This window comes from Heptranchias perlo, chromosome 10 (assembly GCF_035084215.1).
Source record: "Heptranchias perlo isolate sHepPer1 chromosome 10, sHepPer1.hap1, whole genome shotgun sequence".
NCBI lineage: Eukaryota > Metazoa > Chordata > Chondrichthyes > Hexanchiformes > Hexanchidae > Heptranchias > Heptranchias perlo.
The window spans coordinates 83412219-83425064 of record NC_090334.1 but is presented as its reverse complement, the minus strand read 5'-3'; the positions used below and the strand labels follow the sequence as shown (position 1 = coordinate 83425064).

Sequence of the window (12846 nt, the reverse complement as noted above, 5' to 3'; positions counted from 1 at the left end):
AGGGGAACGTGCAGGTGGTGTTGTTCCCATGTGCCTGCTGCCTTTGTCCTTCTAGGTGGTAGAGGTCGTGGGTTTGGGAGGTGCTGTTGAAGAAGCCTTGGCGAGTTGCTGCAGTGCATCCTGTGGATGGTACACACTGCAGCCATGGTGCGCTGGTGGTGAAGGGAGTGAATGTTTAGGGTGGTGGATGGGGTGCCAATCAAGAGGGCTGCTTTGTCCTGGATGGTGTCGAGCTTCTTCAGTATTGTTGGAGCTGCACTCATCCAGGCAAGTGGAGAGTATTCCATCACACTCCTGACTTGTGCCTTGTGGATGGTGGTAAGGCTTAGGGGAGTCAGGAGGTGAGTCATTCGCAGCAGAAGACCTGCTCTTGTGGTCCAGTTAAGTTTCTGGTCAATGGTGACCCCCAGGATGTTGATGGCGGGGGATTCGGCAATGGTAATGTCGTTGAATGTCAAGGGGTGGTGGTCAGACACTCTCTTGTTGGAGATGGTCATTGCCTGGCACTTGTCTGGTGCGAATGTTACTTACCACTTATGAGCCCAAGCCTGGATGTTGTCCAGGTCTTGCTGCATGCGGGCATGAACTGCTTCATTATCTGAGGGGTTGCGAATGGAACTGAACACTGTGAAATCATCAGCGAACATCCCCATTTCTGACCTTATGATGGAGGGAAGGTCATTGATGAAGCAGCTGAAGATGGTTGGGCCTGGGACACTGCCCTGAGGAACTCCTGCAGCAATGTCCTGGGGCTGAGATGATTGGCCTTCAACAACCACTACCATCTTCCTTTGTGCTAGGTATGACTCCAGCCACTGGAGAGTTTTCCCTCTGATTCCCATTGACTTCAATTTTACTAGGGCTCCTTGGTGCCACACTCGGTCAAATGCTGCCTTGATGTCAAGGGCAGTCACTCTCACCTCACCTGTGTAATTCAGCTCTTTTGTCCATGTTTGGACCAGGGCTGTAATGAGGTCTGGAGCCGAGTGGTCCTGGTGGAACCCAAACTGAGCATTGATGAGCAGGTTATTGGTGAGTAAGTGCCGCTTGATAGCACTGTTGACGACACCTTCCATCACTTTGATGATTGAGAGTAGACTGATGGGGCGGTAATTGGCCGGATTGGATTTGTCCTGCTTTTTGTGGACAAGACATACCTGGGCAATTTTCCACATTGTCGGGTAGATGCCAGTGATGTAGCTGTACTGGAACAGCTTGGCTAGAGGCGCAGCTAGTTCTGGAGCACAAGTCTTCAGCACTACAGCCGGGATGTTGACAAAGGGCAGCCGGAGTCGAAGGGACAGGAATGCGATTTTAAAAATTAATTCTCGGGATGTGGGCATCGATGGCAAGTTCGGCATTTATTGCCCATCCCCTAATTGCCCTTGAGAAGGTGGTGGTGAGCCGCCTTCTTGAACCGCTGCAGTCCGTGTGGTGAAGGTTCTCCCACAGTGCTGTTAGGAAGGGACTTCCAGGATTTTGACCCAGCGACGATGAAGGAACGGCCGATATGTTTCCAAGTCGGGATGGTGTGTGACTTGGAGGGGAACGTGCAGGTGGTGTGGTTCCCATGCTCCTGCTGCTCTTGTCCTTCCTGATGGTGGAGGTCGAGAGGTTGGGAGGTGCTGTCGAAGAAGCCTTGGCGAGTTGCTGCAGTGCATCCTGTGGATGGTACACACTGCAGCCACAGTGCGCCGGTGGTGAAGGGAGTGAACGTTTAGGGTGGTGGATTGGGTGCCAATCAAGCGGGCTGCTTTGTCCTGAACTTCTTGAGTGTTGTCGCAGCTGCACTCATCCAGGCAAGTGGAGAGTATTCCATCACACTCCTGACTGGTGCCTTGTAGTTGGTGGAGATGTCCCAGCGTTGCCTCGGACTCTGATTCTGCTTTGCACGGGCACATTTTCGGCACTCCCGGCACTGGACTTCGCACAGTGGAAACGCACATCAGCAATTTGGGCTTGGGAGCAGCGCACCCAATCTGCAGCCCGCCCGTCTTTCCCACCGCGAAAGTAAATGGATGGAAAATCATGTACGCCCTACCAACCTCCACATCCGGATCCCTGATAGGCGATCATGTCTTGCAAAACTCTACACCTAACGGGCTAAACGGTAGCGTTTACACCACAGTGCAAAGTGGCTGAACGTAAATACAAACGGTCCCAGCACAATATAAATGGGCTATAAATACATAGGAACATGGAAATGTACAGCACTGGAATAGACCACTGCAATCCATCAGGGGGGAGTGTCCCAGTCCACAAAACATTATATCCTTCGAGACTGCTCCTGCCCTCTATCAAATTTTTCAGCAGGTGCTTCTCCAACTTAAGAACAGGAGGAGGCCATTCAGCCCCTCGATCCTGGCTCATCTGTACCTGAACTCCATTTACCCACTTTTGCTCCATATCCCTTGATACCCAACAAAAATCTATCAATCAGTAATGTGGTTGATTCTTAATCGACCTCTGAAATGGCCTAGCAAGCCACTCAGTTGTACAATCTCGCTACAAAAAGTCATAATAAGAATAAAACCGGACAGACCACCCGGCATCGGACCACTAGGCACCGGACACGACAACGGCAAAACACCAAGCCCAGTCGACCCTGCAAAGTCCTCCTCACTAACATCTGGGGACTTGTGCCAAAATTGGGAGACCTGAAGGACATAGCTGCCAGACTGGGCCTGCGGCAGGTGGTGAGCGAACCAACACGAGGGAAAAACTTACTTGACCTCGTCCTCACCAATGTACCCATCGCAGTTGCATCTGTCCATGACAGTATTGGTAGGAGTGACCACTGCACAGTCCTCGTGGAAACAAAGTCCCGTCTTCACACTGAGGACACCATCCAACGTGTTGTGTGGCACTACCACCGTGCTAAATGGGTTAGATTCAAAACAGATCTAGCAGCTCAAAACTGGGCATCCATGAGGCGCTGTGGGCCATCAGCAGCAGCAGAATTGTATTCCAGCACAATCTGTAACCTCATGGCCCGGCATATTCCTCACTCTACCATTACCAACAAGCCAGGGTGTCAACCCTGGTTCAAAGAGGAGTGTAGAAGAGCATGCCAGGAGCAGCACCAGGCGCACCTAAAAATGAGGTGCCAACCTGGTGAAGCTACAACTCAGGACAGCGGAAGCAACAGGCTATAGACAGAGCTAAGCGATTCCACAACCAACGGATCAGATCAAAGCTCTGCAGTCCTGCCACATCCAGTCGTGAATGGTGGTGGACAATTAAACAACTAACGGGAGGAGGAGGCTCTGCATACATCCCCATCCTCAATGATGGCGGAGTCCAGCACGTGAGTGCAAAAGATAAGACTGAAGCGTTTGCAACCATCTTCAGCCAGAAATGCCGAGAAGATGATCCATCTCGGCCTCCTCCCGATATCCCCACCATCACAGAAGCCAGTCTTCAGCCAATTTGATTCACTCCACGTGATATCAAGAAATGGCTGAGTGCACCGGATACAGCAAAGGCTATGGGCCCCGACAACATCCCGGCTGTAGTGCTGAAGACTTGTGCTCCAGAACTAGCTGCCCCTCTAGCCAAGCTGTTCCAGTACAGCTACAACACTGGCATCTACCTGACAATGTGGAAAATTGCCCAGGTATATCCTGTCCACAAAAAGCAGGACAAATCCAATCCGGCCAATTAACGCACCATCAGTCAACTCTCAATCATCAGCAAAGTGATGGAAGGTGTCGTCGACAGTGCTATCAAGCAGCACTTACTCACCAATAACCTGCTCACCGATGCTCAGTTTGGGTTCCGCCAGGACCACTCGGCTCCAGACCTCATTACAGCCTTGGTCCAAACATGGACAAAGGAGCTGAATTCCAGAGGTGAGGTGAGAGTGACCACCCTTGACATCAAGGTAGCATTTGACCGAGTGTGGCACCAAGGAGCGCTAGTAAAATTGAAGTCAATGGGAATCAGGGGGAAAACTCTCCAGTGGCTGGAGTCATACCTAGCACAAAGGAAGATAGTAGTGGTTGTTGAAGGCCAATCATCTCAGCCCCAGGGCATTGCTGCAGGAGTTCCTCAGGGCAGTGTCCTAGGCCCAATCACCTTCAGCTGCTTCATCAATGACCTTCCCTCCATCATAAGGTCAGAAATGGGGATGTTCGCTGATGATTGCACAGTGTTCAGTTCCATTTGTAACACCTCAGGTAATGAAGCAGTCCGAGCCTGCACGCAGCACGAACTGGACAACATCCAGGCTTGGGCTGATATGTGGCAAGTAACATTCGTGCCAGACAAGTGCCAGGCAATGACCATCTCCAACAAGAGAGAGTCTAACCACCTCCCCTTGACATTCAGCGGCATTACCATCGCCGAATCCCCCACCATCAACATCCTGGGGGTCACCATTGACCAGAAACTTAACTGGACCAGCCACATAAATACTATGGGTACAAGAGCAGGTCAGAGGCTGGGTTTTCTGCAGTGAGTGACTCACCTCCTGACTCCCCTAAGCCTTTCCACCATCTACAAGGCACAAGTCAGGAGTGTGATGGAATACTCTCCACTTGCATGGATGAGTGCAGCTCCAACAACACTCAAGAAGCTCGACACCATCCAGGACAAGGCAGCCCGTTTGATTGGCACCCCATCCACCACCCTAAACATTCACTCCCTTCACCACCGGCGCACCGTGGCTGCAGTGTGTACCATCCACAGGATGCACTGCAGCAACTCGCCAAGGCTTCTTCGACAGCACCTCCCAAACCCGCGACCTCTACCACCTAGAAGGACAAGAGCAGCAGGCACATGGGAACAACACCACCTGCACGTTCCCCTCCAAGTCACACACCGTCCCGACTTGGAAATATATCGGCCGTTCCTTCATCGTCGCTGGGTCAAAATCCTGGAACTCCCTCCCTAACAGCACTGTGGGAGAACCGTCACCACACGGACTGCAGCGGTTCAAGAAGGCGGCTCACCACCACCTTCTCAAGGACAATTAGGGATGGGCAATAAATGCCGGCCTCGCCAGCGATGCCCACATCCCATGAACGAATTTTTAAAAATCTCAGTCTTGAAAATTTCAATTGACCCCCTGGATCCACAGCCTTTTGGGGGAAGAGAGTTCCAGATTTCTACTACCGTTTGTGTGAAGAAGTGCTTCCTGATTTCACTCCTGGACGGCCTAGCTGTAATTTTAAGATTATGCCCCCTTGCTCTGTACTCCCCCGTCAGAGGAAATAGTTTCTTATGATGTAAGCTATCGAATCTCTTTATCATTTTAAAGACCTCGATCAGATCACCCATCAACCTCCTGAACTCAAGGGAATACAAGCCTAGTCTATGTAACTCGCTCAGCACAGCAATGTCTGGGTATTGCAATGGATTAGGCAATGACCTCTCACCTCTGGAACCTGGCTTCGAAATCCAGCCCAGACAGATGAGATGGAGATTTTATCTCTCTCTCTCTCTCTCTTACTCCTGGCCGTGAGCATCCCACGTGAAATGAGTCTGTGTTTTTTCACGCAGCGAGTTGTGATGATCTGTAATTCACTGCCTGAAAGGGCGGTGGAAGCAGATTCAATAATAACTTTCAAAAGGGAATTGGATAAATACTCGAATGGGAGAAATTTACAGGGCTACGGGGAAAGAGGAGGAGAGTGGGACTAATTGGATAGCTTTTTCAAAGAGCCGGCACAGGCATGATGGGCCAAATGGCCTCCTTCTGTGCTGTATCATTCTAACATTCTATTTCCACATCTCTCACTGATTCCTACAGCATGAAAGTGCGGCTAATTCAGAACCAATCATCACCAAACTGGCAATGTCACTCAGGGTTTCCAATGGCCCTCCGTGCACTGATGATAAGTTAAATGAACAGTCATTTTTTTCTCCCAGTTTCATTACTGTCTTCAAAGGGACACACAGGTCCCCTGCTGGGACTTAGATTGTCGCTGATTCACCTGTTAGCCCCTCTAATACGCATGTAATCTCTACGCTTACCACTCAGTGTGTCAATCCAGTAATGGATTGTACAAACGGGAGCACTGACAAAGGAGAGAAAGCGGAGAATAGCCCACCGTACTGACTAGGCTCCACAGATTAAAGACTCCACATCTGAAGTCACACAGCAACGCAAGGAGAACCCATCACCAAACAGATTTAAGCAGAGCTGGCAGCCTCAGTAACCCCTCCCCCAGCGCCCTGTGTTACTGACTGTATCTCTACTGATGATAATCCCTCTCCCTCACACTGTCACTCAGTCACCCCTCTGCCCCCAGCGCCCTGTGTCACTGACTGTATCTCCACTGATGTTAATCCCTCTCCCTCACACTGTCACTCAGTAACCCCTCTCCCCCAGCGCCCTGTGTTACTGACTGTATCTCTACTGATGTTAATCCAGCTCCCTCACACTGTCACTCAATAACCCCTCTCCCCCCAGCGTCCTGTGTTACTGACTGTATCTCTACTGATGTTAATCCCTCTCCCTCACACTGTCACTCAGTAACCCCTCTACCCCCAGCGTCCTGTGTCACTGACTGTATCTCTACTGATGTTAATCCCTCTCCCTCACACTGTCACTCAGTAACCCCTCTCCCCCAGTGCCCTGTGTTACTGACTGTATCTCTACTGATGTTAATCCCTCTCCCTCACACTGTCACTCAGTAACCCCTCTCCCCCCAGCGCCCTGTGTTACTGACTGTATCTCTATTGATGTTAATCCCTCTCCCTCACACTGTCACTCAGTAACCCCTCTCCCCCCAGCGCCCTGTGTCACTGACTGTATCTCTACTGATGTTAATCCCTCTCCCTCACACTGTCACTCAGTAACCCCTCTCCCCCCAGCGCCCTGTGTTACTGACTGTATCTCTACTGATGTTAATCCCTCTCCCTCACACTGTCACTCAGTAACCCCTCTCCCCCCAGCGCCCTGTGTCACTGACTGTATCTCTACTGATGTTAATCCAGCTCCCTCACACTGTCACTCAGTAACCCCTTCCTCCAACACCTTGATATTGTCACCAAACACCACTGTTTAAAGGAAAAGGTCTGGAATGAACAGAAATATATGAAGCAGAGAATGTGGATATGAACAGTTTGGAATTGATTTGTCTTCGTGAGCAAGTGTTTTCTGAACTGTGACTTGGGTTGTTTTCAGAACAACGCAGAGAGCAGAAAACACATCACATGGTCTGTCCCACACTCAGCCTTTATTACGACACTGACGCACAGTTCCCAGACTGTAACCCCCCCAAACAACATTCCCAAATATACTGTCTGTTTTCTCTCTGACTGGCAGAGAGGTGCAAGCAGCCAATAACAATGACCACACAGTGCTCATCCTGCCCAATCTCTCGTGTTAGAAACTGACATGAAGTCATTTTCAAGACAGTTCTTACACTGTTTGCTAACAGCTAATAAAGTACTTTTTGAAGTATAGTCACTGTTTTTGTGCGTGTGTGTATATATACACATATGTGTATCTGTGTATGTATGTGTATATGTGAATGTATGTGTGTGTCTATGTGAGTATTTATGTGTGCATATACGTGTGTGTATGTTGCATCGAGTTACATCAAAACTGCAGCACAGAAACAGGCCATTCGGCCCCACAGGTCTATCCCGGTGTTTATGCTCTACATGAGCCTCCTCTTTCCCTACTTCATCTCACCCTAGCAGCATATCCTTCTATTCCTTTCTCCCCCATGTGTTTATCGAGCTTCCCCTTAAATGCATCTACACTATTCACCTCAACTACTCCTTGTGGGAGTGAGTTCCACATTCTCACCATTCTCTGGGTAAAGAAGTTTCTCCTGAATTCTCTATTGGATTTATTAGTGACTATTTTATATTTATGACCTCTAGTTTTGGACTCCCCCACACAAATGTGTGTGTACGTGTGTGTATATTTGTGTATATACGTGTATGTGTATACATGTGTGCATATGTATGTATCTGGGTGTGCGTGTATATGTATCTGTATGTATGTATGTGTATATGTGTACATATGTGTATGCATCTGTGTGTGTATGTGTATATGTGTCTATACATGTATCTGTGTGTGTATGTGTATGTATCCATGTGTGTATACGTGTATATACATAGCAACATAGGAACAGGAGGAGGCCATTCAGCCCCTCGAGCCTGTTCCACCATTCAATGAGATTATGCCTGATCTGTATCCTAACTCCATCCACCCCGCCTTGGCTCTTAAATCCCTTAATACCCTTGGCCAGCAAAAATCCATCAATCTCAGATTTAAAATGATTAATTGAACTAGCATCTACTGCTTTTTATGGGAGAGAGCTCCACACTTCTACCACCCTTTGCATGAAGAAACGTTTCCAAACTTCTCTCCTGAATGGCCTGGCTCTGATTTTAAGGTTATGTTCCCTTGTCCTAGACTCCCCCCCCCCACCCCACCACCAGTGGAAAATGTTTCTCTCTATCTAACCCTCAAAGGGGAGTGGGAATCTGGAACTCTCTCCCCCAAAAAGCTTTTGATGCTGGGGGTCAATTGAAAATTTCAAAACTGAGATTGAAAGATTTTTGTTGGGTAAGGGTATTAAGGGTCACGGAAGCAAGGTGGGTAAATAGAGTTAGGATACAGATCAGCCATAATCTAATTGAATGGTAGAACAGGCTCAAGGGGCTGAATGGCCTACTCCTGTTCCGATGGGCAATGGCTCCAGACCGAGGCTGGGGCTTTAAACATTGCAGTGAGGGACACTGTCTCACCTTGCTGGTCAGAAAGTCGAGGGGATCGCGCTGACCCTCGGGGTCCATACTCAGGCCTCGGGCAAGCTTCTCGATGCCAGCGGTCAGTCTCCTCTCCGCACTTGCTGCCCTCTGGTCGCTCTGCTCCCTCACCCTCAGGTGCAGCCTGCGAAGGGTATTGAGCAACTGGGTCACATTGGCAGGATGCCCTGGGAATAGGAGCTGGCACTGGAGCCCAGATTGATATGCTCATTCCCGTTTAGAACGTCAATATTACAATCGTTCTGACATTTCCATCTCACCGATTCCCAGAGATTCTAACAACAGCGATGAGATTTCGTCATTAAAACCCTGTTTTCCCCCATCCACCGAGAGGGCGAAGGGAAAAGGAGCAGGAAGATCCCAGGTTCGGTGCTGAGTTAGCTGATCGCCCCCTAGGGCAGGAGTTGAGGTATTGCAATTGTCCTCAGTGCCCCCGCTCTGAAGACGGGGTCCAATCAGCTGGGATTCCAGCTCCTCATCTCACGTAAAGAGGTTTTCAACTTTAGGAAAGGTTTTTGATTGGTAAAAAGACCGAGGTAGCCTCATGGTTTTAGCACTGGACCAGCAACCCAGAGGTCAAGGGTTAACTATCCCAGAATGGCAACTTCTGAAAATAAATTAAATAAATCTGGCAGAAGGAAACAAATAACCATGAAAGCTGCCACATTGTTATAAAAATACAAGAGAGGAGCGGACCTGTACCCCAGTGAGAGTCAGCACCTTCAGGAGAGGAGGGGACCTGTACCCCAGTGAGAGTCAGCACCTTCAGGAGAGGAGGGGACCTGTACCCTAGTGAGAGTCAGCACCTTCAGGAGAGGAGAGGACCTGTACCCCAGTGAGAGTCAACACCTTCAGGAGAGGAGGGGACCTGTACCCCAGTGAGAGTCAGCACCTTCAGGAGAGGAGGGGACCTGTACCCCAGTGAGAGTCAACACCTTCAGGAGAGGAGGGGACCCGTACCCCAGTGAGAGTCAGCACCTTCAGGAGAGGAGAGGACCTGTACCCCAGTGAGAGTCAGCACCTTCAGGAGAGGAGGGGACCTGTACCCCAGTGAGGGTCAGCACCTTCAGGAGAGGAGGGGACCCGTACCCCAGGGAGAGTCAGCACCTTCAGGAGAGGAGGGGACCTGTACCCCAGTGAGAGTCAGCACCTTCAGGAGCGATGAGGAGGTAACTGGGGCTAAATAAATTTGGGGTTCCTTTGGACATATCGACCCCCTGTGCGTACCTGAGTCGTTCCTCCAGTTCCGATATCCTCTCTTTCAGATCCTGGTTCTCATCCTGCAGACTTCGGATGCTGCAGTTTGCCAGGGTCTTCTCGCTGGCCGTAGTGCCTGAGAATTCCTGGCTCTCCCTCATGCGGTCTTTCAGAGACCGGATCAGCGAGGCCTGTCGGGCATCGTGTTCCTTGTAATCCTCCAGCTCACCTCTCAGTTGCAGCAATGAAGCCTCTCTGGCCGTCAGCCTCTCTTGAAGATCCCTCACCTGCACCGCACATCGAACAGCAGTCAACAACCAACCTACACCAGCCAATCATCCAGTTTCCATACATTACAGCAGTGACTACACGAAAAAAAAGTACTTGATTGGCTGTGAAGCACTTTGGGACGTCCTGAAATGGGAGGTTCTTTCTTTTGTGTTTTTGTAAATTTCGATGACTTTTTGTTTCTCTCATTAAGGTGAGGAATGTCGTGGTTGAAGAACACTTTTGAGTTCCTGCTTTCTGGTGCCTATTGATCTTCCTGACTTGCCTTCATTCATCTTGTTACACTTCAACCATGAAACAGAGCGATCGGGGTGCGTTAAAACCAAGCCCCACTCAACAATTATAAATCTCCCACCACCAACGACAACAATTTGCATTTATATAGCGATTTTAAGGGAATTGGATAAATACTTGAAGGGAGAAAATTTGCAGGTCTATGAGGAAAGAGCAGTGGAGTGGGACTAATTGGATAGCTCTTTCAAAGAGCCAGCACAGGCACAAGTGACCTGTACCCCAGTGAGAGTCAGCATCTTCAGGAGAGGAGGGGACCTGTACCCCAGTGAGAGTCAGCACCTTCAGGAGAGGAGGGGACCTGTACCCCAGTGAGAGTCAGCACCTTCAGGAGAGGAGGGGACCTGTACCCCAGTGAGAGTCAGCACCTTCAGGAGAGGAGGGGACCTGTACCCCAGTGAGAGTCAGCACCTTCAGGAGAGGAGGGGACCTGTACCCCAGTGAGAGTCAGCACCTTCAGGAGAGGAGGGGACCTGTACCCCAGTGAGAGTCAGTACCTTCAGGAGAGGAGGGGACCTGTACCCCAGTGAGAGTCAGCACCTTCAGGAGAGGAGGGGACCTGTACCCCAGTGAGAGTCAGCACCTTCAGGAGAGATGGGGACCTGTACCCCAGTAAGAGTCAGCACCTTCAGGAGAGATGGGGACCTGTACCCCAGTGAGAGTCAGCACCTTCAGGAGAGATGGGGACCTGTACCCCAGTGAGAGTCAGCACCTTCAGGAGAGATGGGGACCTGTACCCCAGTGAGAGTCAGCACCTTCAGGAGAGCAGGGGACCATAATAAGGATTACTCATCTCATTGAACCTTTCCTACTGTTTTAGTCTGGATTGAATGGGGAGTTGCTGGGCAAACCACCCTGATCCTGGTCTCACTGTCTGCAAGAGTGTTTCAGTTGGGATTTACGATTTAAGATTGGCCTGTGGAGCAGGTTTTGAAAGGAATGGAGACGTCCTGGTTTATCTAAGAAAGGCCACTCTGTCTCGACTGCATCCTCTCAAGAGCAATCTTTGTCTTTGTTGCTTTGAAGGGCACACTCTCAATTACACTCCAGTGAAAGGCAACCCACTGGCACGGCACTCGGCTGTGATTCTGTGCCAGACAGCAACAAGCAATAAAGATCGTGCAGTAAAATCCCGACAGATCATCCAGATTGAGTGGAAGAGCTCGAGGCTGTTTATCTCTCCACTCCCACCATAGCTGTAGATGGAGAGACAATCGCCCAGAGAAAAGGCTTAGCCAAAGGACCCAATCGATGCTCTTCTAAGGTTAGGGTAGAAGGAGCTTTACTCTGTATCTAACCCGTGCTGTACCTGCCCTGGGAGTGTTTGATGTGACAGTGTAGAGGGAGCTTTACTCTGTATCTAACCCTGTACCTGCCCAGGGAGTGTTTGATGGGACAGTGTAGAGGGAGCTTTACTCTGTATCTAACCCTGTACCTGCCCTGGGAGTGTTTGATGGGACAGTGTAGAGGGAGCTTTACTCTGTATCTAACCCGTGCTGTACCTGCCCAGGGAGTGTTTGATGGGACAGTGTAGAGGGAGCTTTACTCTGTATCTAACCCGTGCTGTACCTGCCCAGGGAGTGTTTGATGGGACAGTGTAGAGGGAGCTTTACTCTGTATCTAACCCTGTACCTGCCCTGGGAGTGTTTGATGGGACAGTGTAGAGGGAGCTTTACTCTGTATCTAACCCTGTACCTGACCCTGGGAGTGTTTGATGGGACAGTGTAGAGGGAGTGGGTGACTAACCTGCTTTCTGGAGATGGGTCCCAATTTTAAATATTTTAATGAGGCCTCAAATTTTAGCTCTCTTTTAAATTTAACACCTGCAGGTCAGTTTTCCCAGGGCTCAGAAAACCCGGCAGCTGCAGGGAGGAGAGAGCAGCCAGCTCAAACAGGTAGATGCCTTTCCAGCACTGCTCGTGGGCCAGGAGGAGGAGTGATTCCCCCCCGACCCACAAAGCAAACACGTAAACTCCCCCACGATCAACCCCACACCCACCGCGATCGGACCCCCCCGCCAAGATCAGAACCCCCCACCAGTGCCCGACGCCCCTACGGACTCTTCAACTCCCCCGGGTACATGACCCCCCCCGCCAATGTACAACTCCCCCCTCCAATGTCTGACCCCATCGCGATCGCCCCCCAACCAAGATTGCCCCCGCCACCGAGTTCAGCCCTCCCCCCCCTCGCAATCGGACTCCCGCGATCGCCCCACCCGCCCCCCGGGATTGCCCCCCACCCCATGTCCGCTACCGGCCGCGGCCTGGTGCCACGGGGTCTACCCACCCGACAGCCTCTGAATATGGCCGGCTGCCGGGCGGGAAACGTAGAGAAAAG

General features: G+C 50.5%; 1 protein-coding gene across 1 annotated transcript in view; it reads right to left on the bottom strand.

Moving 5' to 3' along the window:
- Nucleotides 1-12846, bottom strand: part of LOC137326800 (coiled-coil domain-containing protein 170-like) — a 106526-nt gene that overhangs the window by 57854 nt on the left and 35826 nt on the right. Inside the window, exons 6-7 of the mRNA XM_067992194.1 lie at nt 9961-10217; nt 8713-8857 (exon numbers count right to left, since the gene is read on the bottom strand). Coding sequence (XP_067848295.1) covers nt 8713-8857; nt 9961-10217 — 402 coding nt within the window. The remainder of the gene's footprint in view (nt 1-8712; nt 8858-9960; nt 10218-12846) is intronic.